This window comes from Calliopsis andreniformis, unplaced genomic scaffold (genome assembly GCF_051401765.1).
Source record: "Calliopsis andreniformis isolate RMS-2024a unplaced genomic scaffold, iyCalAndr_principal scaffold0133, whole genome shotgun sequence".
Taxonomy (NCBI): domain Eukaryota; kingdom Metazoa; phylum Arthropoda; class Insecta; order Hymenoptera; family Andrenidae; genus Calliopsis; species Calliopsis andreniformis.
The window spans coordinates 616,183-643,548 of NW_027480542.1; the positions used below are offsets into that span (position 1 = coordinate 616,183).

General features: G+C 36.1%; 2 protein-coding genes across 3 annotated transcripts in view; both read left to right on the top strand.

Annotated features, from left to right (window-relative positions):
• Positions 1-27,366, top strand: part of Cow (Proteoglycan Cow) — a 362,273-nt gene that overhangs the window by 239,496 nt on the left and 95,411 nt on the right. The window lies entirely within an intron of this gene.
• LOC143187659 (histone H3-like) lies at positions 25,237-26,472 on the top strand. Its single transcript, XM_076391899.1, has 7 exons — positions 25,237-25,245; positions 25,344-25,423; positions 25,536-25,609; positions 25,796-25,814; positions 25,875-25,880; positions 25,958-25,991; positions 26,036-26,472. Exons 1-7 carry the CDS (start codon positions 25,237-25,239, stop codon positions 26,462-26,464), a joined length of 651 nt encoding a protein of 216 aa, XP_076248014.1. The 3' UTR covers positions 26,465-26,472.

Genomic DNA, 27,366 nt, shown 5'->3' on the forward strand with positions numbered 1-27,366 from the left:
CACAATCACTTTAATATTTCTACTGGGTGGTTTCTTCTTCGGAAAAGTCTACAGAATGTGATGCCTATACAATATTTTTGCCAGGTGACGAAACTTTTCGTAAGAATATAAAAGTATTGCGTAGTAACTACGAAGTGTGCTTCTTATTCAAACTTTCACGACTATTTACACCTATGAAAAAGCATGAAATATTATAACAATCGATACTATCTTATTCATAAATCTCTCCTTTAGCGTTTAAACCGAGTTATACCTTTGTAATGACTTTAGTTTTCCTGGAATGCCATGTTTTTGCCCGAAATCGCGTGTTTTTATAAAAATTTGAATTTTTCGACAACTGAGGGTAATAGACCAATTCCGTTTTCTGATTTGTATTTGAGGATACTTTACAAGGCTCACCCAATGGATATTGAAAGACAGATAAAAAGTTTAAATTTGTTGGACAGTGTAATCTGTCAAAAGCGTTGTAAAACCATATCGGACGTGGTCACTGGGGGGACGGGGAAGAAGGTGTTGATACAGTCGGATGTCGGGTCCGGTAGACCGGATAGGTGAATGAGAGAAGCCAGGCAGTTGGTATTACTAACAAAAAACTTCAAAAAAGTAAAAAAATTCCGCCAAGTACATGAAAAAGTCGAGAATGAAAAAAAGTACCATCAAATACATATAAAAAAAAAAAGAATATATAAGAGGATAATAAACAACATAAAAAAAGAAGTGAAATTGAAATGAGCTGCAAGTACATAAAGATGTTTCATTAATATCTTATCACGCCTGCAATATTTTCTGAATTTAAAGGTATTTTTCTCATGTAAATCGCATATAAGCTTTCGAATAAGACCAAATCCAATAAAATCGGTCTACGTATCTCAGAGATATTGTAATATCATGTAATGAGTCATTCGGAAACGGTAAGATTTTTCTTCTGACTCCTTTTCAACCAAATTTTCGTCAACATAATACGTATACGCGTTATATACACACATTTAGCCAAAATGGACTAACGCATGATGTTTCGTTCGTCGACTCTCGGGATCACTCGGCAAGGCTCGACGACTGTCATTGGCAAGATAACCTGCCAAGACTTAAATGACATTTCGGACACATAGGCTTGGATGTTATCTGTAGTAGAAGGTTATAGAACGGAGAAGCATCTTCATTCGCACAAGTTTCTGAAAATTTGTGCTATGCTTGTACGAAATATTTTGTAACAAATTGCAGCCAGAATTCTGATTTAAAACATTGTCATTTCATTGTTTTAACTGCTTTTATTTGTAGTTAATTAATTGATAAATTTATCTTCTTCAGATATTTCAAATATTGATACAATAAATATTAAAAGATTTATCTTCTGTGACGCAATAGAAATTTCAGATATTGGTATAATAAATATTAAAAGAAAAATTACAATAAAAATGTATGGTTATTACAACAAATATTAATGCATCACTTGCATTTTGAGCAATAAATTTATAACCAAGCACATTTCTGGAAATGCATATTTATACAAATATTTAAATGACAAAAGTTGTTAATGTCTAAATAGAATGTTTGAAGAATGTAGTAAACCATAATAAAATATTGAATTAACAAAAAATGATCATTTACGACCACGGCCGCCACGGCCACGGCCACGATAATAGGCCATGGTTCGGATTTCTAGGATCGCGCCCTGTGCCCGCAGAGGGGTGCCCTGCGTCTGCAGGGGCTTCAAGAAGGCCCTTTCCTTCTGTTTCTCTCTTGTCCTGACTCCACTCCTCCTGTGCAGAGGTACGTGTTCTGTAATTAATAAAACCAAATTTATCAGTAAAGTGCTTTTCTAAAAGTATGCAACTCTTTAAAATATGTATATGTATTTATTGTCTGCCATCGGTGGCCTTGCTTTTTGTAGCGATGGCGGTTGTAACGGCTGTGGTTGCGGTGGCGCTACGCCTTCGAGTTCAATTTCTTCGAATATGTTGTCTATATTTGAAATATTTTTGGAAAAATAAATGTGAAAGATGTACAAATTTGTATAATTTAATTTTACGATGTCTGTCTTTTTATCGTTAATAAAAGTTACCACTTTCTAGGATCATCTTTTCATTATCATCGCAGTTCTACAAAAATTAACTAATTAAGAATTAATTAGAATAGATCAAGCTCAAAGGTTAGGGATATCTTTTAAAAAAAAGATGTAATTTAAATAGTATTTTTTTTATATTACTTACATTCTTCGACGCCATCGTTGTTGACTAAAGTAAAAAGATAGAAGGTCAATAAATTGAAAGTAATGCAATAATATGAAATTTTATTTTCATTGCTACGTACCTTTCGATTTTTGCCAATGTCTGTATTAACAATTCCTTAGAAATGGAAATACAGATACGAAGTTTGCAAGAGATCGTTTTCCTTTTGATATCCTTACACTTCACATGTCAGTAACTATCGCTTTATCGAAATTCTTCATTACGTTTGTTGTCATATAAAGCGAAATTATACGAAGGCTTGTTACACGTTTAAATTTACAGTACGTAAATTTAAAGTAATGCTTATTTGGACTTCTACATTAGGGGGCAGACTTCTTGTGTCGTGAACTGTATGCGTACGCTCACACAAGCAAATAAAGTCATACACGTGTACGCGATGAGCGAGAGAGACAAACGGTTTCGCAAATTATGCTTTACATCTCGACACTTGCATAAATGAATTTTTCGCGGATGCTGAACCTATGGGTAGACTTCACTACAGGGTGCTCTGGTCCGTTTAAACACCAATAAACACTATACCTTGAGAAAAATGTAAAATTACAAATTGTAAGCATGAAACACGCTGTTGTAAACTAGCGTGATGGCTGCCGAAGTGACATTTTTGCAAATATCTCACGATTTAATGGTTTTTTCACTCATAGCACACCAGACCACCGTTCCTTGAATTAGCACAATATCGTGGAAATGCGATTTTCTTCAATTTAATACTTCTTGAAAGCGTAAAGCGTAATATGCGTTGTGCACACGTTTCGACAGAAAAATAGTTCAACGATTTGCCGTTAAAAGCGTTGATGGTATATCTCAATCAATTTGGTCATATTACCATCAGCATCGATGAAAATACAGATCAGTCGGTAAATGTAATCTAGAATTTCACAGCTGAATGGCGTATTCTTCGAATACACGAATACACACGCAAGAAAGGTTTAGTTGCCAAAACGTACTGAAGGTTTGGTCACGCTGTTGCCACTTACACAGGGGGAGGCACTTAAAACTGGCTACCTGAATAACTTGGCTGCTATTATTGATAGGAAAAAACGCATCAGACCAAAATTATTTGGTATCGAGGGACTGATCATCCGATGTTACTAGTTTTTTGATAGGTGAAGACGTCAAGGAAATATAAAGGTCATCTCTGTTTTTTTGAATGGAACCGTATGATTTTTTATTTACATTCTGATAGAGTATTTCAAGACGATTACAATGACCTATTGGAAAAGTCATTTGTGGTCTGGGTGAAGCCAATTGTGATGAAAAATAATTTACTTTGAGGAAATGATCAAGCACCGTTGATAAGCATAGTAATACACGACTAATACAAGTGTTCAAAATGGTGACCTTGAACATCGATGCATGCTCTGAAGCGTTGCTTGAAGGATGATACCGCATGTTGAATTTCATTTATGTTCATTGCGGCACAAGCCCTTCTTATACGCTCTTTCATATCTGCTTTGGTTATTGGTATTTCATTATACACTTGCTGCTTTAATTGTCCCCACAAATAGAAGTCCAGAGGTGTTAAATCTGGAGAACGTGTGGGCCATCTATGATTTCCTGCACGACCAATCCAACGATTTCCGAATGTCACGTTGAGAAATTAAGTAATTATCCATGCAGAATGAGCAGGGCATCCATCTTATTGGAACAACACAGTTTACCGTATGTGAAGCGGAATATTCTCCAGCAGATGTGTCAAACTTTCCATTAAAATGTATTTATATCTCGAAGCGTTTAATGTGTCATTAATAAAATAAGGACCAATTATTTCACTGTTAGATATGTTGATAGGTCAAATCAAATTTAAAAACTAGTAACATCGGATGATCAGTCCCTCGATACCAAATAAGTTTGTCCTGACGCATTTTTTCCTATCACCAATAGCAGCCAACTTATTCAGGTGACCGGTTTTAAGTGCCTCACTCTGTATGTATGTACATTAGGGTGCGTCATTTTAAAACAATATTTTTTTTTTTCAAGTGCTGATTGAAAAATTGATAGTAGATGATAAAAGAAACATTTTCGTACAAAACTAAAATTTTCATCTCTATTACAGACTTGGCTCATCGAAAAATACGATTTTCAATTTGAAATACATGGAGCAATTTCTTTTTTTTCCTTCGATAGTATTTTTCATTAACTACAGAATTTTTTAGAGAAAAGTGAAGTACACAGTTTTATAGGGCACACAATTATCTACAAAAAAGCCCTGTAAGTCAAGTTTATATGTCCAATACTTCTCGAATTATATAGCTTAACATAAAATTTATAATGAAAACCGGTGTAAAATCATAAAGAAAACCAGTTTTTCGGAAATAACTTGTGAAATTTCAATTTTGAATATATAAATATAATTGCTACTCAGTATGTCAGATAGTTTATGAAAACAAATTATTAATCTTTTTTTGTCATCCTTATGCTATTATACAGGGTGTTATACAGGGTGTTTCTAAATTCGTGGGAAAACTCGGAGATGTAGGTAGAAGACAAAAAAATACACTGAAAACTTCGTATGCAGTATTCTCAGAAACGCTTAGTTTGTTAGTTATACGCGGTTTTATATTTCGTAAAATACCGATGTAACAGTGGCATATCCCCTTTAAGATCAGTGTTCGGGCTTCGACGAAGCCTCAAGCTTTTAAAGGGCTAGGCATCTCTGGGCCTAAGTGAGCCTCTTGCGACTCGCAACGTATGTCGAGAGATACTTCATCGAATGGGAAAGCATACTTTCTAATTGAAAATACTATTTTCATATTATCACATTATACTATTATCTACTTTATTTATGTACTTCCACATCCAATTACGAAATAATAGCCGGTGGCATGAGATAAATTTTCAGCAAAATTGCCGGTCAACAATGTGTTAAAAATGCCAAAACAACCCCTTAATCGTAGATAAATATCAATAATATTTTCAATTACAAAGTATGCTTTTCCATTCGATGAAGTATCTCTCGACACGCGTTGCGAGTCGCCAGAGGCTCACTTGTGCCCAGAGATGTTTAGTCCTTTAAAAGCTCGTGGTCTCGCAGAAGTTCGGAAACTGACCTTAAAAGAGATAGGCCACTGTTAGATCAGTATTTTATGATATATAAAACAGCGTCTAACTAACAAACTAAGCGTTTCCGAGAATATTGCATACGAAGTTTTCGGTTTATTTTCTTGTCTTCTACCTATGTTGGATTCCCAGGAATAATTAATTTGTATGTTAACTACAATATGCTTTATTGCAACAGTGCGCACAGTTCGACAGTCAACCAAAATCTGCCTTTCTCACCGAAGGCAAGCATCGGACCCTTTTCAGGGGGTAGGTGGTGGTGGAAACCCTGTAGGCCTCTTCAAATGAGTTTATGGGTTTTTCCATGGTTGTGCTTGTAAGGAAAAGCAAGGTTGCCACACGAATTATTGAGCTGAGAAGTGCTAGGTTTCCAACACCTATATCCCCGAGTTTTCCCACGAATTTAGAAACACCCTGTATATGTATATCTCAATATTTAATTGGAATACTTTTGAAGTAACCCGACGTCTGTATATGTACTGTAATCGTACTGTAATAATAAGTCCAAATTGAATTTTAGTGAAAAATATTACCCATAGGTAATGTCCACGCCACGTTGAACACAGCATTTCAGCTGTGCATATATATTGGTGCCATACTTAACAAGCGCAGTTGGAAAGCACCGAATCTTACATCGTGTTACACACTGTCGCGTTAGCACGCTGCTGGAAAGCACATTTATGTACTTGCAACACAGTTTGATTTCACATCCTTCTTTATATAGTAATTATTATCTTCTACTTTTTTTGTGATTCATATCATATGTACTTGTAGCTCATTTTGATTTCACATTTTTTTTTATACTGTAATCTTCTATTTTTATGTGGGGATATGTACTTGCACATCATGTTGATTTCACATATTTTACTTATATTGTAATTTTCTATTATTTTTTTGTGGGATTTTCTATTTTTTTGTGGTAGTCCCTTTCGTCCTCGATTTTTTCATGTACTTGATGTAATTTTTTCACTTTTGTGAAGTTTTTTGTGGGGATCTCACTTGTTACAAAGATTATCAACAGCCATGAAATGTCTTATCACGGTACAGAACTAAGGATACATTCTATGTAAGTTTAATAACTATTAAAAGAAACCATGTGCACCGCATTGCAGAACTATACGTATTATATTATATGTATTGTACCTTGTGTAGAATACATGGTGCGCGGAGCAGCTTATGGCGCTAAACGTATTTAACATTGAACTGTAATAGCAACCACAATTCACAGTTTTCGAAGAAAAATATGTATGCATTTTTAGCATTTCGTGGCCAAGCTTGTCTTTCTACTCGTAAATCATTAATGGATATCCATGTTGTACCCTTATCCTTTATTATGCTCGTGTAATGATCATCGGCAATACTTTTACCCCAATGAAAAATCGCTGCCTTAAGTTTATAACAATGATCTCCCATTTGTATTTTAGCAGTAGGTATTGCTTTGATGCAGAAATTTTCCACTTTCGTTGTTGCAGTACTGTTGTGATCGAACAAAAGTAATTTTGTAATAAGAATTTGTTTGGAAGCAGTTATATTGTCCTTCTTCATTATGTGTGAATTTGAACTATCACAATCATTGCAAGGATCTTCCAGATTTTTCCATCCTGTGAAATTGTGTGTCATTATATTTTGAAATTCAAATGATTTTTTTTTTAACATCTTGGGCAGTGCAAGATGTACCACACAATTTGTACTGATAGTAGTACTTGTGTAATTACACGTTTAACATCTTAATACCGTTGTTATTTCGGGTTGTACTGCATTCTTAATAAGAATCTCATGATCACAAACAGAGGTAATAAACTCGGCTGCATCATGCAGCTGATTGTAAGCGTATTTTTCTCCTACGAATTGTCGTAATGACAATATGTTTGGATTTTGATCCGACGATTTATATTGGTCCATAAGAACTTTTATAACATGTTCAGCTTTTTCAGTCGAGAACAAGTTTTCTCTTATGAATGAACAATATAACATGCATTGGATTGCGGCATTGGCATAATAAGAAACACCATCAGAATTTGGGAGATCTCTTACGTAGTACTGAGTGGTATCTTCGATGTGATCATTAGTATTCTGACATTTGGATATAAAGGATGTCCCAAACTAAGTGCGGAAGCCGGAAATGGGAGGTTCCTGGGGTGATTCTAAACAACATTTTCCTTTGCAAAAATGTCCTTCGAAGCTTTGTTAACAAGTTATTAACGAAAAACCTCGACCAATCAGATAGCGCGAATAGCGAGCACTCGGCCGACCAGCGACAGGTCACAAGCTACGCGGAGCGTCTGCTATTCACCGTGCTCGAGGCTTGTACAAGAAACTCATAATGTTTACGTCAATGCTCAATGTTTCCTCAACTATTCGATGAAAAATTATGAAAAATATTAGGACCGCGTTAACTATTGAGACATATATTATAGACTTTTTTCAGATTTTTAAATTAATTATCCAAGTTGTAAAAAATAAAAAACGAGAAGAAAGATTTTTAAAATGCCTGTTGAAATGAGCAAAATAAAATATATAATAATAGATAGAATTTCTCCATTTGAGTGTATAGTTTTATTTCTTTATAACAGAGCAAAAGCCTGGTCGGATTGTAAACAGTTGATGTACACTCAGGTATAGAATGAGTTCTGTTTACTCTGCCCCTTAGCAGAGAGGGGGTTCTGAAATACTCTCTGACTTCTGTAAATGGTTAGTAGAAAGACAACCATCAAGGTGAGAAGATATCGTAATAAAAATTGTTTCTTCCTCAAATTATTGCTTCAGTTTATTTATAGTAAACTACCTGGCTTCCTATTTAATATAAAATTCAATAGGTTATGGGCCCAGGTACAAATCAAGTGTAGTGATTATTTTTCATTTATAGTAAATTAAAGATTAGAATAAATTTCATTGAGAATAAGTGTTAAGCTCAAGTGACAAACATGGGTGATGAAGAAAAGAAAACAAAAAGGAACATCAAACCTTTTGATGGTAGTAAGTACAGCATTTGGAAGTTTCGAGTGAGATCACTGATAGCTGAAGAAGATGCTCTGGAAGTAATTGATAACTTGTTACCAGAAGAGGTGACAGGAAAATGGAGGAAAAGTGAGAGGGTTGCAAAAGGAATAATTGTTGAACATTTGAGTGACTCTATGCTTGGCTTTGCCACAGAAAAAGACACCGCAAGCGATATATTCAAGAAACTTGATGAAATATATGAAAGGAAAAGTTTGGCAGCCCAATTAGCCGTTGAGAAAAAATTATTAGGATTAAAATATAGAGAAGAGATTCCTCTTGCGAAATTCTTCATTTCATTTGACGAAATGATTGTTGAACTCCAGGCGGCTGGAGGTACGTTAAATGAGATGAGTAAAATCGCGAGACTCCTTATGACATTACCAAATGCATATGATTCAGTTGTTACTGCAATACAAACGATACCTGACAATAGTTTGAGTTTACCTTTTGTTAAAGTGAAATTATTAGATTATGAAGTGAAGCTTAGGAGTGGACAAAATGATATAAGTGGAAAAGTTCTCCACGTAGAAATGCAAAAGAATAACGTCAAAGGTGGATATAAAGGAAAGTTTAAGAATTATCCACAAAATCATAGACATAAACCATATAATAAATTTAAAAAATTCAATAATACAAATAATGCGAATTTCAAGAAAATAAGCAATGGCATTCAAAATAAATTTAATATAAGACGTTGTGAACAGTGCGGTAGAACAAATCATGTGCTAAAAGACTGTTATTATTATTTAAAGGCACAAAACACAGAAGAACGTCCGAGGACAATCCAAACCGTCCAAATTCAAAATGATAGTGCGAGTAGTTTTGCGTTCATGAGTGGAGTTGGAACTTCAGTCAACACAATAAATGAACAAAATGACAAGTTATTATTTTTAGTGGACTCAGGAGCGACTGACCATCTGGTCAACCAATTGGATGCTTTTTCGTCTGTAAGAAACGTGGATGTGCCAATAAAGATATCCGTAGCCAAGAAGGGGGAGACGATCATCGCTACAAAGGAAGGAGTGATCAACGTGACCACAAACCTAGGCGCCTCATGTATTTTGGAAAACGTGCTGTATGCACCGGATGTACCATACAATCTCCTCTCAGTACGACGAATGCAAATGGCAGGATTGAGTGTACATTTTATAGAAAATGGTGAAACCATTATTAAGAAAGGTGACACGATCATTGCAAGCGGTAAGTCACAAAATAATTTAATATGTGTAGAATTTATAGTAAATAAAAGGTTGTGTAATCAATCACAAGTTGAGAAAAACATATCATTGAACACATATAAAATTTGGCATGCCCGTTTGGGTCATATAAGTAAATTAAAATTTCTGCAAATAAAAGGAAATAATTTAATTCAGAATTATAAACAATTAAAGGCAATAAATCCCACAGATGAGATTTGTGAAGCTTGTATTTATGGAAAACAAGCACGACTCCCTTTTCAAAAGATTCGAGATCGTTCTCACGTAACAAGACCTTTGTTTATAATTCATACTGATGTATGTGGGCCTATTATACCTTTAACCTTAAATGATAAAAAATATTTTGTTACTTTTATAGATGAATTCACTCATTACACGGTTGTATATTTACTTGAACAAAAATCTGAAGTTTTCAAAGTATTTAAAGATTTTAAAGCAAAAAGCGAAACTCATTTTAATTTAAAGATCGCTCATTTATATTGCGATAATGGGAATGAATATTTGTCAAATGAGTTCAAAGCCTTTTGTGTGCAATCGGGAATACAGTACCATTTAACTGTACCATATACACCCCAACAAAATGCTATAGCCGAACGTATGAATCGGACATTGGTTGAGAAAGCTCGTGCAATGATACACGGCGCAGAACTTGACAAAGCATTATGGGGTGAAGCAGTTTTAACTGCTTCATACTTATTAAATTTGACTCCTACTGTAGCTATATCAGTTAATAAAACTCCTTTTGAACTCTGGCATAATAAAAAGCCGAGATTAGACCACTTAAAAATATTTGGCTCTACTGTCTATGTCCTAGACAAGACTAGAAAGAATAAATTTCACAAAAAGTCAATTAAAGGAATTTTAGTAGGATATGAACCTAGTGGTTGTAAAATATTAAATGTAGAGTCAAATAAATTAATTATAGCTAGAGATGTTATTTTTGATGAAATTAATTTTAAAAAATCAAGACCGATTGTACACAATAAAGAGATTGAAAATGAAAGCTCCATAAAAAGGCAGAAAACTCATGACAATTCAGATGAAACAGATGAAAGTAATAAAAATGACGCGAATTCTTCAAAAGATTTAGAAATAAATAAATTGCGACGAAGTGCACGTATTAAAGATCTACCTCGTATTTCATATAACGAAGACTATTGTTATCATATAAGTGCACAGTCGGTTATAAATGACATTCCTAAATCTTTCGAAGAAATTAAAAACCGTGATGATAGAATTCAGTGGGAGAAAGCTATAAAAGATGAAATTGATTCTCTTATTCAAAATAAAACATGGGATATAGTACCATGTCCAGAGAAAAAAAATGTAATAGATTGTAAATGGGTATTCAATTTAAAAAAATTAACGCTGATGGAAGCCCATATAAATGCAAAGCGAGACTCGTAGCTCGTGGGTTTAGTCAAGAATATTTGTTAGATTACAATGAGACGTTTGCACCGGTTGTACGCATTACAACCTTTAGAGCAATGTTGGCATTCGCGAATCAATTTAATCTGTTAATCCATCAAATGGATGTGAAAACAGCCTTCCTTAATGGTGTATTGAAGGAGGAAATATACATGAGAATTCCAGAAGGAATTGAAGCAAAAAATAATTACGTGTGTAAACTAAACAAGGCACTCTATGGCTTAAAGCAGGCTGCAAGGTGTTGGTTTGAGCGTTTTGACACAGCGATTAAAGAATGCGGGTTCAAAAACTCTATAGTGGACCGATGTTTATATTTCTTAGATCGGGGTCACATTATTAAAAATATTTATGTCATACTTTATGTAGATGATGTTATAATTATTACATTCGAAAATAGCACAATGACAAATTTTAAGCATTATTTAATGAAACAGTTTTCTATGGTTGATATGAGCGAAATAAAATTGTTTTTAGGAATAAGAGTAGAAAAGAAAAATGATACAATCACCCTTGATCAAACTGCATATTTACAGACAGTATTAAAAAAATTTAATATGAGTGATTGTAAAACTGAAAGTACCCCATTACCTGTCAAATTAAACTATAAAGAATTAAATTCAGATGAATTTTATGATGCTCCATGCAAGAATTTGATTGGTTGTCTAATGTATGCAATGTTATGCACACGTCCTGATTTGTGCGTTGCTCTTAATTTATTGAGTCGTTATCAAACAAAAAATAATAAGGAACTTTGGCAATCTTTGAAAAGAGTTCTAAGATATATTAAAGGCTCATTGAATCTCAAATTAATTTACAAGCAAAATGATTATAAGAATATGTTAGTTGGATATGTTGATTCTGATTGGGGGAATAACGAATTAAATCGTAGAAGTACAACCGGGTACTTATTCAAATTATTTGATCAATGTACTATTTGTTGGAATACAAAGGGACAAAACTCAGTTGCCACGTCATCTACTGAAGCTGAGTACATGGCACTTTTTGAAGGAGTTAAAGAAGCCTGTTGGCTTAAAGCTCTGTTAATAAGTATAAAACTAGAAATAACGAATCCAATAATTATCTTTGAAGATAACAATGGGTGTATTGCTATAGCTAATAATCCAACAGATCACAAACGTTCTAAACATATTGATATAAAATATCATTTTCCAAGAGAGAAAGTTGAACAAAAGGAAGTAGTTATTAAATATATTCCCACAGGTCAGCAACTGGCGGATGTCTTCACCAAACCATTACCTGCAGTACAATTCCAAAATTTGCGAAAACAGATTGGCATAGATAATTGATTAATAAAATTGAGATGGACCTCAATTTATATATTTACCATAGTTTATGCATATAAAATCAATATAGTTTTGATAAGTTTATATATATATTATATATTTTTTTTTTGAGTGGGAGTGTTGAAATGAGCAAAATAAAATATATAATAATAGATAGAATTTCTCCATTTGAGTGTATAGTTTTATTTCTTTATAACAGAGCAAAAGCTTGGTCGGATTGTAAACAGTTGATGTACACTCAGGTATAGAATGAGTTCTGTTTACTCTGCCCCTTAGCAGAGAGGGGGTTCTGAAATACTCTCTGACTTCTGTAAATGGTTAGTAAAAAGACAACCATCAAGGTGAGAAGATATCGTAATAAAAATTGTTTCTTCCTCAAATTATTGCTTCAGTTTATTTATAGTAAACTACCTGGCTTCCTATTTAATATAAAATTCAATAATGCCGATTTAGTAAAGTAATACCATAGTAAAAAAAATAAAAAGCAATGTTTTCGTAGTTCCTACGCATTGTACGTTATTTTACTGTGTATCAAAACATTGAAAACTGTACAATAATACTTATTTCATAATGAATGAACGAAAATTGGACGTATTAGTTGCTATAATCGGTAAAAAGTACGGAAACATTAATTTTTATTTTTGTAATTACGGCGGACTAAAGCAAAAAATGTTTAAATGAATTGAGATTAATAATATGACTATAGTAATAGGAGTAATTACTGTCGGTCAAACTCACCCATTCGGAGAAGAATTCACCTGCTGCCTGAACACTTGCTCCATTGGGTCACTGTGTCGATCCCGATCACAGAGGGATGATGCCCAGGTAGCGTTGATCCCAGGTACAACAGCACAAGAAGCCACTTTGTATTTACAACACTTCGCGGTCACTAACACTGATCACTTCACTAAACGAGCACTTGACCTTTTAATGACCGACAACCGATTACTTTGAAACGTTCTGCGGCATTCCGTAAATAAAAACAAGATGTTACACAGTTCGGCGGCGAAATTACGATCGATATTGGCGATTTTTTCCGATGTCTCTTTCCTCGTGCCCTCGCATCCCTCCAGCACGACTTCTCGGGGTGTAGCTTCGTCAAAATACTCGAATTTGATTTACTAGCTGACACCAACAAGGTTGGATCTTCCTCGGTTACTTTTTTTAGTGGAGGTGGTAGTCTCTCCTTCGAGTCGAAAAAGTCACAAGCAAATTCATGGGAAAAAGCAAAGGCATATCGGATTAGCGTAGGAGACCGTAACGAGTGTCTCGCAGATGTGGCCGTTTATGATCACAGGTATTGCCCTGCCTAGTTCGAAGGAGCCATCCGTATCCGAGACCGAAGGCCGCGAGGGTCGCGTCGCGCTTACCATGGAAGTCCTTTCGATGCATTTGGACAGATGAAATATGGAATTGCCCGTTGTTAAGAAGCGAGTTGGGGAAAGCTTCTGAACGTTAAACATTAGATTTAGATTAGTTAAAGATTAGAATATTTACACATCAAGTTTTAGTACCTCCTACAAGTACAAATTATTTAAAGAAAATATCAAATAATGTATTGACAAGAAGAAAGTACGCGAAACTATCACCCAAGGGGTATCAAGTTGTATACCCTTGGAATGGCAAGAAATTGATCCCTTTTTTTCTTTGAAACTGTTTCATCTATTTATGTAACATAATTACATTTCGTACATTTTATAATTATTTTACATAAATAGATCAGAAAATTTTGAAAAGAAGAAGTTTTTTTACGCCAACGCATTACTCAATATTATGTTCAACTTATTTATACTTATAGAAGATAATAAAATTTTACTAATATCTTGAAAAGTATTGAGTGTCATATATTCGTTATGAAAACCACTGCTGGAATTTCGATTAATAAAATCGAAATGAAGATCGTCGTACGGACAATGCACGAATGTGAGCGCTCGATTATCAGACATACCGTCATTTGCAAAGCGACATTTGCGGAGCAAGCATCGTAAGTATTTTCGCATTTACTATCTCTGTTTCTTCTATTGTTACAAAATCATGCTATAATTCATTGAAAATATGTCTTTACTTATCTCGAGTGTCGAATAATTCCTTCGACGATTTATTTTCTCAAATAATTTTCGAGCACGTGTCTAGTCGCCGAATGCTGACTCAGGGACAGCCTCGAACATTACAACGTAACATCGTCCAATAACACAAATCTAATTTTTTATGATTTTCATCCTATTTGTTTAAGAATGGTAATAAAAGATTAAATTTTTGTCATTGGACGATGTTACGTTGTAATGTTCGAGGCTGTCCCCGAGTCAGCATTCGGTGACTAGACACGTGCTCGAAAATTATTTGAGAAAATAAATCGTCGAATTAAAGATAAAGAAGTTATTCGATACTCTAGATAAGTAAAGACATATTTTCAGTGAATTATAGCATGATTGTGTAATTTGTCTATGAATCATAAATAATAATTCAAGAAAAGGATACAATAATTTCTTTAATTTATTTTTAGATGGCAAACAAGGAAACCATCATGGAGTGTTCTCCATCAAAGGAGGTCACAGGAGGAGCGACAACGCCGCGGCCGCGGTCTCCGTCGCCGCGGCGGGAACCGAGGCAGCCGCGGTCTGTGTCGCCGCCGGCAGCAGAAATGCTGGCTTTAATTAAAAAGGTACGTACTTATAATTAGATACATACGCAATTTCAGACTACATAACATTATAATTATTTACTTTTTCTATTACAGATGAAAAAAATGAAACAATTAGTAAAGTTTTATAACTATGGAAGAGGCGGCAGGGGCGGGAGAGGCGGGAGAGGCGGGAGAGGCGGGAGAGGCGGGTGAGGCGGGAGAAGAGGGGGAGGAGAGGGCCACGGCCCAAAAAATATTATTATAATAAAGTAATTATTATAATGAAAAAATAAAAATATTCATAAATTCATAAATTAATTCTTGTATTGATTCTTTTCACAACCGGTGTAGTCACAGTGGCTGCATTTCTAGAGATCGTAGAAATCGGCGATGCTGACACAATAAATATGGGCAAATGAAAATATCGCGCGCCGTTTGTCGGCAACTTCACAGTATTTCAAGAGCGAGAGAGTAAGGTTCACTTTACATTCGCGTTCTCTTTTGACTTTCCGAAGCTGTCCGAAGTGGCCCGAAGCGCCGAGCTCATGCACACGCGAATCCTAAGATGGTGTGTGTAGTGGAGGGGGAAACTTTCAGTAACTCGCATCGCCAATTTAGGTATCACAGATTCCGATTCCACATCGGCAGCCTTTCAAATTAGGCGCCGCCTGGTTCGCAAAAGGCCAACTAAATTTGTCATATTTTTTGCTCTGTTTTATCGATAACCCAGCCAAAAGCAATACTGTGGTATGGTTTTACGGCCTGACACTTTTCGTCCTTATATGAGAACATTTTGAACTGGGAAAGGGTTCATTCGATAGAAAAAAGTACAACGCAGCGCAGTCAACTCGCGATTTCGTTCAAAACACTCTCTAAATTACATAAAAACGCTTAAATTTCCATAGCTGTCAATGGTAGATTTTTGCTCTACTTTATAACACCCGTATTACTAAATATCAGTAGAATTTCGTTAAATCGCGAGTTGACTGCGCTGCATTGAACTACCCCATTGAAAAAAGTTCTACCATAGACAGCTATGGAAATTTAAGCATTTTTATGTAATTTAGAGAGTGTTTTGAACGAAATCGCGAGTTGACTGCGCTGCGTTGTACTTTTTTCTATCGAATGAACCCTTTCCCAGTTCCAAATGTTCTCATATGAGGACGAAAAGTGTCAGGCCGTAAAACCATACAACAGTATTGCTTTTGGCTGGGTTATCGATAAAACAGAGCAAAAAATGTGACAAATTTAGTTGAGCATTTGCAAACCAGGCGACGCCTAATTTGAAAGGCTGCCGAAGTGGAATCGGAATCTGTGATACCCAAATTAACGATGCGAGTTACTGAAAATTTCCCCCTCCACTACACACACCACCTTAGGAGTCGCGTGTACGTGAGCTCGGCGCTTCGGGCCACTTCGGCCATATTCGAAAAGTCAAAAGAGAACGCAAGCGTAAAGTGAACCTTACTCTCTCGCTCTTTAAATACTGTCCAAGTTATCCGACAAACGACACAAACCGCGCGGGATATTTTCATTTGCCCAGACATATTTACGAAAGCCCGAGAAGACAAGAATACGGAGCCGGTCTTTTGCTATCACGCAGGTTCAAATCTGTGACTTTTTTATTTCATACATCATTTTTAGTAGCTTTTTCACTTTAAAATTCCTCGCTTCATATATTACTTCACTTATAAAATACTGTAGAAAATATAATTCATATTTTAGCCACACGGATAGCCATAAAACACAGTTGCATCGTTTTCATTTTTTTACAACCAGTCTTTTATGGAATGAAATAATAACTTGAGTCATAATAATATAAAATCAAATTTATATAAAGATTGGAATTGTATATTAAAATTACTTGTAGAATAAAAAATAGTTGCAGGTTTGAACGGGATCCGAACTCGATCAATGGTAAAGACATAGATGACAGGTATAGGATCTTGTGCATCTTGACGTTCATCATTTCATTACGGTTACGAGGTGAGATTGTGAGATCCTATACACGTCTGATGTCACAGTTACATTGTGTATAATGAAGAAATAAATGCAGTAGATCACATGTATGTATATTCAAAACAGTCGTGTGCGTTTGGATACATCACCAGACATGCATAGGGAATTGAAATATCTGAATACCGTCGATTAGCTGTTGCGATTTCGAGTAACACTCGGTCATGTTCGGCTCGTGTCGCATATCGCATCGCTCGCTCCTAACCTAGCGCGTTACCACTTATGTATATATACAGGGTGTCTCGCGTAAGACAAAAAAAGAACACAAAATTAAAAAAGTGTTTACATGTCATTTGCATGGTATAAGGGGGAAAACTTATTGGCTATAACAAATTATCTTTTAGATTATTATTTTCAAAGACATGATAATCAAGTTTAGTTTTTTAAATAGAACTATATACTTTTTTTCAAATCATTTTGTAGTGCGTTTCAAGATAAATTTAACGACATAGAAATTATGTATCTGTTTTCAAATGGTTTTCGAGATATTGGATACGAAAGTTTAGTGTTTTTCAGCACAGGAAAACCTGCTCGAGTAGAGAGCATCGCAGGAAATCTCGCCTACGCGTCAAGTGCCACATGCCATACATTGTTTCTTGAAACCAATACGGGAGGGTCTGCTGCAGGAACAGTAGGCCCAAATTCTGGAAATGGTTTTCCTATGAACCTGACTATCATATCTTTGAAAATAATAATTTAAAAGATAATTTCATCTAGCCAATAGATTTTTTCCTGTATATGTGTAGATACAGTAATATTGCCGACGAGAGCTGTTTCATCTACACGGACGAGAGCCGCGGTCTATCCCCACTACCTCGTATGATGTGTGCCTCCGTGTAACCAATTCTTGGAACCATCGCGTACGAGCTCAATACCCCAGAACAAGGCGGTCATAAAAAACAAAGATAGCATTAAGGATTTAAATAGGAAAAATTGAAGTTTCTTATTCGCAAACAGATTTTCACGCACGTAACACCAGTAAATTCCTTGTGCTCTCCCGATGAAAATGATATTAAACACGTCAGGATTCCGATTATTTATAACATACATAAAACTTGATTTATAGAAAGAAAGGTCACGCTCATTTACGTATACAGTAATGTTACAGACGAGAGCCGTGTTCGGGTCTCGTAACGGCTCTTGTTCGTGTGAACGAAACGGCCCTCGATCGTATTATTACTGTATTTAGAATCCAACGATCCTAATCCAGACCTAACTCAAAATATACATACACACATACATATATATATTAATATTTCTATTTAAAATTGGTTTGAGTTTCATTAGTATCTACTTATATATGTAAAATAATATATACTTCTATATTCTATATTCTATGTATATATAAAAAGGATGAATAATATCTAGCGAAATAATAAATCGGAAAACGGACAAGTAAGCTCTTTCTACAAATTAAGTTATTAAGTATCTTTATTATAAATAATCGGAATCATGTCGTATGTGATATCATTTTCTTCGGAAGAGCACAAGGAATCAATTGGTGTTACTTACGTGAAAATCCGTTTGCAAATAAGAAACTTCAATTTTTCCTATTCTTAATCCCTAATGCTATACTTGTCTTTTGTAACGTCATTGATTTCGGGCATCGAGCTTGAGCATAGACGGTCGAGCGAAACCCTTTTTTTTTGCTTCTTCGGTCGTGCATCAATTATCTTGGCGACCGAGAGTAAAGGAAGCCAAATCGACTACCAGTGACGGACGAGGGCCGCGACCAGACCCAAGCGCGGTTCTCGTCAGTAACATTACTGTATATGTACACGTATACTTATGTACACGCACACATATGCGTGATCTTCATATTAATATAAAAACGATATTTGGAAAAGGTGTCTATCTCGAGAAAGGCATCGACGTGGGCAAGCAATGAATAATATGAATGTAGTGGTATTTAGAATGTGACACTTGTAAAAGTTATACACATACAAATAACATGTGTCGTTTGATAAATACCACTACATTCACACGATTCAGTGCTATATTGAATCACAGAAAATATCTTAGCAATCGGAAACATCGCGCGTGGCTCGTGCCGCTTGCAGGGATTTGAACAGTTGAATGTGGCGTTTCAAGAGTGAGAGAGTAAGACTCATATTCGCACTTTCTCTACTTTCCGCAAATGTCCGAAGTCGGTCGCGAAGCGTCGAGTTCACGTACACATAGCTCGTATAGTAGTGTGTGCAGTAGAGGGGGAAATATTCTAAGCTACCTCCCGAATTCGAAATCATAGAAAGGCTCCATCTTGCGTTCATCAAGCAGCCACGTGTCTGTGGATAATACTATTTCTGTAACGAAAACTGTAATAGCAGATACCGACCTGGCAATTTCGAAATGTCACGTGACTACCGTACCCCCTTAAAAGGATCGTCGACAGGCGAATACGCAGAGAGGAGGAAACCTCTTCTCTACGTCTAATGCACCTTATAAAAAGGTTTGCTTCGGGTGAATCCCCGCGGGAGCAGAGATTCGCGAGCTGTGAGATGCACTATTCCTAGCTGGTGCCAGGCTCAGAGGCTGGTGACGGTCAGAGGCTCTACGACGGCGTTCACCGCACCCTGTGCATCTATTCGTTACACGGGGGTTGCTTTTAAGCGGGTTGTAAAGCGCGAGTAACGCAGAGGTGATAAGCACTTACGTTTACTCTATCTGGATTTACCCGTCAACCAATGCTCCTGAGCAGTAGGCTCGATGCTCTTCCGATGATAAGCAAACTCAGAGAATCGTGAAAATCACCGATTCCAAGAGTGTATTCAATCGCTACAGCAATCTCTTTTTTGCAAGCTGATTCGTCTGTCGCACGTATAATACGTGTTAATCGAACAGACGAATAGATTAAGCCGCAAGAGAAAATCGTTCGGTCAGTGAGGATTCTGCTCTTCGAGTACTTCGAGCTTGTTGGAGAAACCAAGAAGCTCTGTTCGAAGTATCTCGAAATGGCTATACTTCTACTGATCGAACTGTTACCTGTCAAAGACTGGCACAAGACTGACTGCGAGACTCGCGCGTGTCTCCGCGAATGCGCGGAATACGCTAATTAGCCGCTACGCGGCGCTCGCTTATCATACTTTATCTTTTTCCAATATTCGACAACTTTCTCTCTCTCTCTTCCAGGTTCGACGTTCCCACTCGACGTCGGGCCTGAAATTCGAACAGCTGACACAGGTCGTTCACCTGTTCGAGTTCAACTGTAATTGTCTAAAAACGAGTCCTTCTTCAAATTCACCGTGTTTGTTATGAGTGACACTGAATCTCCAACCGAAGGCGACCTTCGGTTGGTCACGTAGATCAACATAGAACGGTTTTCGCGAACGAGATAAAGTTCTCGTTATATTAACGCTTTTTTAAACAAACTGCCTCTAAACGATGCGGTATGCTATTTATTAATTTTTCCAGGTAATCTTTATCAATTTTAGTAAACGCAGAGTTCAAGGAGTTAAAAAGACTGGTTTTATTATTCCGCCTATTCAATGGTACTTTAGAATCTAGTATGTACCACAAATTTTCTATCGGGTTCAAATCTGGACTCTGAGCTGGCCATTCGATTAATTTAATATTTGAATCCTCCAAAAATTTTTTAGTTTTCTTCGCGGTATGCTTTGGATCATTATGTTGTTGTAAGATGAAATCCTCGTCAAGATCAATTTTCAGTATTGCTTCTTTTAAATTTTCCAAATATACTGTTTCTTGAATGCTTCATTAGGTCTTCTCCAGACGCAATTCTTCTTTTCTAAGAGTTGTAATTCAAATTTACTTTCGTCGCTCCAAATAATTTTTTTCAAAAAGACATTGGCATGTTAACACTTTACTGACCGGCCGTCGATTAATCGACGTTCTGTTCTCTGCGCATACCGACCGGCCGTCGATTATTCGACTTTTGCTCCCCAGCGCTTACCGACCGGTCGTCGATTCATCGACTTTTGATCTTTCTGTTAGATTTGGTTAGGCTAGACTGTCAAGTAGCAAGCAGCAAGCATTTCGCATTCTTTATTCAGATAATCGGTGCTTTTTTCTAAGGTCTAGCCCTTAAAAATGAATGTAAAGGATAGTCTTGGCGAGTTTTATCTCGACGATCTGTCAGATTGTCTTGACTGCCGTTCAGCAAGTAGTACTGATGACGAAAGTGATATCAGTAGAAAGCGACGTCCTGTACCGCTAATATACAGTGATTCAGAAGACGAGGGCATGAATAATAATGTTGAAGACAACAATGATACATGGTCAACGAACGACAAGAATATAATTTTGGAACCTTTCGAAGGCAGCTCTGGCGTAAAAATTATGCCAAGTTCCTCCGAAAGCGTAATAGATATTGTGAATTTATTCATTGGAAGTGACCTGATTGAGCACTTCGTGAAGGAGTCTAATAGTTATCATTATCAAATTGTGGAAAAATATAGAATTACATCAAAAACGAAAAAATGGAAAGACGTCACGGTGACTGAAATGAAGAAATTTTTGGGCCTGATCATTCTCATGGGACAAGTAAAGAAGGACGTTCTCTACGATTATTGGTCTACAGATCCATCTATAGAAACGCCGTTCTTCTCGAAGGTTATGAGCAGGAACAGATTTTTACAAATAATGCAAAGCTGGCATTTTTGTAATAATAACGATATTTCTCTCAATTCGCATAGGCTGGGGAAGGTCCAGCCTGTCATTGATTATTTCAAGGAAAAATTTAACAACGTATATAAACCAGATCAACAATTGTCTCTAGATGAATGTTTAATTCCGTGGAGAGGTAGACTGTCAATCAAAACATATAATCCAGCAAAAATCACAAAATACGGAATACTGGTTAGAGTGCTGTCTGAAGCTCGTACAGGATACGTATCCAACTTTTGTGTGTATGCCGCTGATGGAAAAAAATTAGAAGAGACAGTATTATCGGTCATTGGACCGTATAAGAACATGTGGCACCATATATATCAAGATAATTATTATAATAGTGTGAACATAGCTAAAATTTTTTTACAAAATAAATTGCGAGTGTGCGGGGCGATTCGAAAGAACAGAGGTCTTCCTCAAATACTTCAAACGGTCAAGCTTTCAAGAGGCCAAGATCAATTTCTTAGAAATGGCCATATTTTGTTACAAGTATGGAATAATGGCAAAAGGAACGTAAACATGATACGACAATACATTCTGCACAAATGGCGGAATCTAGAAACAGAAGCACGACATCAGATTGCCCCATACAGAAGCCTATTTCAATAATAGATTATAATAAATATATGAGGGGCGTAGATCGCGCAGATCAATATCTGTCCTATTACTCCATTTTTAGGAAAACAAAAAAATGGACGAAACGTGTCGTAATGTTCTTCATCAACTGTGCACTTTTTAATTCGTTTAAAGTATATACAACTCTGAACGGACAGAAGATTACATATAAAAATTTTCTGCACAAAGCGGCACTTTCATTGATAGAAGACTGCGAAACTGAAGAACAAGATAAGGATCTACCTAATTCCGAACACACAAGAACCACATCCCGATGTGATCATCCCGGAAGACTGGCAAATTTCGGAAAGCATAAACTGGTAAATATAGTGACCAGCGGTCGATGTAAAAAACCCCTAAGACAATGCAGAGTTTGTGCAAGTAAAAAAAAAACTAAGCAGAACAGGTTTCGCTTGTAAATACTGCAACGTCCCACTACACAAAGGTGACTATTTCGAGCACTATCATAGTTTAAAAAAATATTAAACAACTTCTTTTTTCGATAAATATTGTTATATGGATTATAGTATATTTTATGTAAATAATAAACTGAAAACGAGTGTAATAGATAAAATAAATATTGTTTAACACTAATATGATTAAAGTAAAAGATTTTATTAAATTTCGTTACCTTGCAATAACACGAAGCATACAATTTTACCAGAACTTAAGAAAAGCGCATATATTCCCGCGCGTCAGTCTAGGCCGAAACCGAGCCGGTGTTTCGGACTATCTGCGGCTGAGTGGGCGGTGAAAAGGGCATAGTATGTTCGAACCGCTACCGGTCTGTAAAGTGATAATATATTTTTTTGCAAAAGCAAGACACCTTTTCCTGTTCTTCTCACTAATAAGAGGTTTGCATCTAGCCATACGACATATAATGATTCCAGTAATTGTCGGGATAAAGACATTGGATTTCGGCGACATTCACGTGTAATTCGTCGGTCATCGTGTACAGTAGTGCATCGTTTTCGTCCATAACGTCTTAAATTGTTTACACTGCCGTGTGTTAAAAACTTTTTATACACTTTGTGAACTGCACTTTTTGATACATGGAACTTCCTAGCTATTGTACGGTAACTTAATCCTTTGCGACAGTCCGAAATTATCAAATCTCGAATTTGTAACGAAATTTCTCTGGTTTTCGGCATTCTAGTAATATTCGTAAATAACCTTACTCTTACAAAGACTAACACTAAACTGCTGAATGTTTGTTTACTTCCTAACTATCTAGTGTAACAACCAGTCGCGACCTCATCTGTGAGGAAGTCCGGTGTTGCAGGACATTTCCCCTTAATAATTAATAAATAACAAGCGATAATCAAAATTCGAACAGCGGCAGTGGAAGAAAAACCCTAACCTCGAATCCTCAATAGAATCCTTAATCGAACCCTCGCGCCAGGGACACGCGGCGCGCGTGCGCACAAGATCGGTACGTCATCAGGGCGACATCCTATGGCATACGATGGAACACACGCTGACGACAGGATGACGACCGGATGATGACAGTACAAGCCAATCAACAAACAACGCTCTCTGTACGCCGGCGCAAACACCATCAGACGCATGCGCTGAAAACCCGGAACCAATAGAGGACGCATATCCTGCGATGACTCCTACACGCGCAAGCGCAACACGACTCTACCCCTACACCGAGGTCAGTCATTGGGCCCAAAAGAGGGAGGCAATTTCCCTGTATAAATAGGGCAGCGCCAGCCCCAGTGGGGAGTCTTCTTCAAAATTAACAAGTGCTAAAAAATAATAAGTGTTAAAATCCTAGTCTTCCCCAAAACTCCGAACCTCACTAAAGCAGCTTTAACCAGCTCCTTGGATCCTCTGAATTGAAGCAGCTTCGATTAGCTTCTCGATTACCGACCGAGGCAGCTTCAACTAGCTCCTTGGTCTTTCCTTGACACATATCATCACTGGCATCTGCTGAAATTAAGATTAATCTATCTCTACTTTTGTGTTGACTTGCATTCAGCATACATCGACTCCGTCGTACTTTGAAGAGACATGGCTCGTACCACCGACTAGGTAATAATAGACCTAACATCCTATGTATTTTTTTGTCCCCGATTTTTGGGGTGCTAGCACCCCATTATCATTTTAGTGTCACCGCCAATATTACCGGCGAAGTCTCAAAGTAGATTGCAACGCTACGAATTTTCGGAATTACAATTAAAATGGAGTAGGCAGGTTATATTAAGCCCGCAATTTTTGAATGTTTATGTAAGAGTAATAGTTAATAACTATATTGCGAATTTCATTCATTTCTGCCAAAATATAGAAAATATGAAGAATATAAATCAAGTTGCAATATTTAGAAAATAAGACATACTACTTACATAAATAATAACTATACTCTACGTATCAGCCATTGAGATATTAAAGTTTAACATTTTGTAATGTATTAAGCTATTAAACAGTACAATTTTCTAACGATTTGAACTATTAAACTATAAAAACTTCTTAATGTATATATATTAATGTATATAACTAAAAAAAATCATGGTACTAAGAAACAATATTTGTTATATGTTGTAATAGTTGTATAATAACTTACTTTAACTTGCAATCTTTGTAAAGTTTCAAAGTATAAAAGTAGTAAAGTTTCAAAGTTTCAAAGTATTTCAAAGTAAATAGTAATAATAAATAAACATAATAATTATAGTATATAAACAAGCTAAATGAGAGCACCTACATACTTGTCCTGTTTATTATTACACAATGTAATTTAACAATGGAAAGAATTTTTCCCAGTCATTCTTTTTACGAGAATTCAAGGTCACTGATATTTTTGAAACGAGATTCTATATTTTTTTCTATATTCTTCTGGAGGATATCTTATAAGAATATATTTAACTTTCTTAATACTCGTAACGTTTCAATTATTATTTCGCAAGATGACTTGCTATAAATAACGCTCTGATCTTTTACATAGAACTGGAAAATATCCGTTAAATTATTGTTTATAATAATAAACAATTTTAAAATTTAGATATGGTTCTCTGATTCAATTTGTTTGGATAAATTTGTAAGAAATTGTATTGAAATTTATTTGTCAGAAAAATACGAATAAGAAATCTGTTCCTTAGACAATGGTTGGGGTAAGTGCTGTGGGGTTCATCACAGTCCTGTTACCGAAAGGCATAGCCTTCCCCACTCCGTGGTCAGATCCTTTAGGAACAATATTCCCATTCTTTAGCAATACTGTGTCAGGCCGCTTGCCTTCTTTAAACACTCGCTCTTCTTTCAAACAGTCACACAACACCCAATAACTGGAAGGTCAAACGTAGCCATCAGCCATCAGGCGCCAACGGGACTGTTTAATCTCATGCACCTTCAATCAGCCACAGGCAGACTAAGACCCTATTACCCTATCATAAATCCCTCAAAGACACATTCTCGTTCGACTAACCGTCCCAAACTCTCTCTCAAAATACCTTAACGCTAGCATATTTAATTATTTAAGTTGGAATTTGTTTTTCATGGTCTTCTTAATTAGTTAGTTTATTATTTTTATGTAAAAGAACATATTATATTTTCATATATATGTTTATATTTATATATCATGAAGAGACAAAAGTAACGACATGACTATATGTATAACTATGCAAAATAACATTTTTTTACAATGTTTTAATTCGTAACACATAGTATGTGAGCTAAAGCGTGGGTGGGCAAAGCTCCTTTTCTATATTGAATAAACTGTCAAATTCGACTCTATTCTGAGAAGTCACACGTATGTAAGCACACACACTATTCGATATTTCACCACAGGTTGAAATAGTTCTCCACGTAAACGTTATTCGTGAGTAGAGGTCGCCTAATTCAGTCTACAAACTATGCATCGGTAAGGCAGTTTGACCTGAGACACAAAACCCCATTGAATGTTAGGTCTATCATTATCTGGTCGGTGCTCGTACCAAGCAGACTGCGAGGAAATCGACCGGTGGAAAGGCTCCCCGTAAACAATTGGCGACAAAGGCTGCGCGTAAAACTGCACCCGCAACCGGAGGAGTGAAGAAACCTCATCGCTACAGGCCTGGAACCGTCGCTCTGAGAGAAATCCGTAGATACCAGAAGAGCACCGAACTCTTGATCAGAAAATTACCATTCCAACGACTTGTTCGAGAAATCGCCCAGGACTTCAAGACCGACCTCCGCTTCCAAAGCTCTGCGGTTATGGCCCTTCAGGAAGCCAGCGAGGCGTACCTCGTTGGTCTCTTTGAAGACACTAACCTCTGCGCTATTCACGCAAAGAGAGTGACCATCATGCCAAAGGACATCCAACTTGCCCGCAGAATCCGTGGAGAGAGAGCCTAAAGTTTTCTCTGGAACAATATACAATTATAAAATGGAACAATATCTGGAACAATATACAATATACAAAGATTAATCTATCTCTTAATTCTATCTCTACTAAAATTTAGCGGTAAGTATTAATTGTAAAGTGATAAGAATCTACCACGCTGAGGACTAAAGGTAGTACCACTATAAGAATAAAATTAAGAATCCTAGTATTGTAGAACATTTAGCCAATAAATGATTTCATGTTATATTTCAAAAGAGAAACCATAGTCTATGGAACTCATTTCTTAACCGCAAGCCACCGGAATCCTACCCCCATGTTCACGGGTAAGCCGCTTTATTTGTGAACGTTTTATGTACGACATACTATCCGTTACACTAGCATTTACTAGCACATGACGTTTGTCTACAGTCCTTTACTCTAAATGACATTTCCACAAAGTGTCCATTTACTTTTGTCCCTCCGCATTTGGTTCACGTATTCATTAAACGTGATTAATTCATTTATAACTGTAAAAAATTAATTTCAATTACTGATTTAATTATGTACATACAATGGAGATATGTAATTAATAAAACTCAAGTGTATAACATTACAATTTTCTTCGTTAAAAATCTTTGAATACCATTTTTACTCCCTGTCCACTTACTTTTGTCCTCGACTGTATATATATATTCAAAGATTTTTAACGAAGAAAATTTATATTATATATATATATATATATATATATATATAAGCCCCAATCCTTGATCCTACAGTATGGTTTGCTGTCGATGATGTAGTTTGCTGCACACGTACAGAATTTGGTGGGAGAGTGATGTCGCAAGGATCTTCTTCAAGTTGGATTAACGCTTTGTGAATTATTATTTTAAATCTTTTTGCTTTGGCTTCAGTCATTGACCAAATTTTGCTGGCG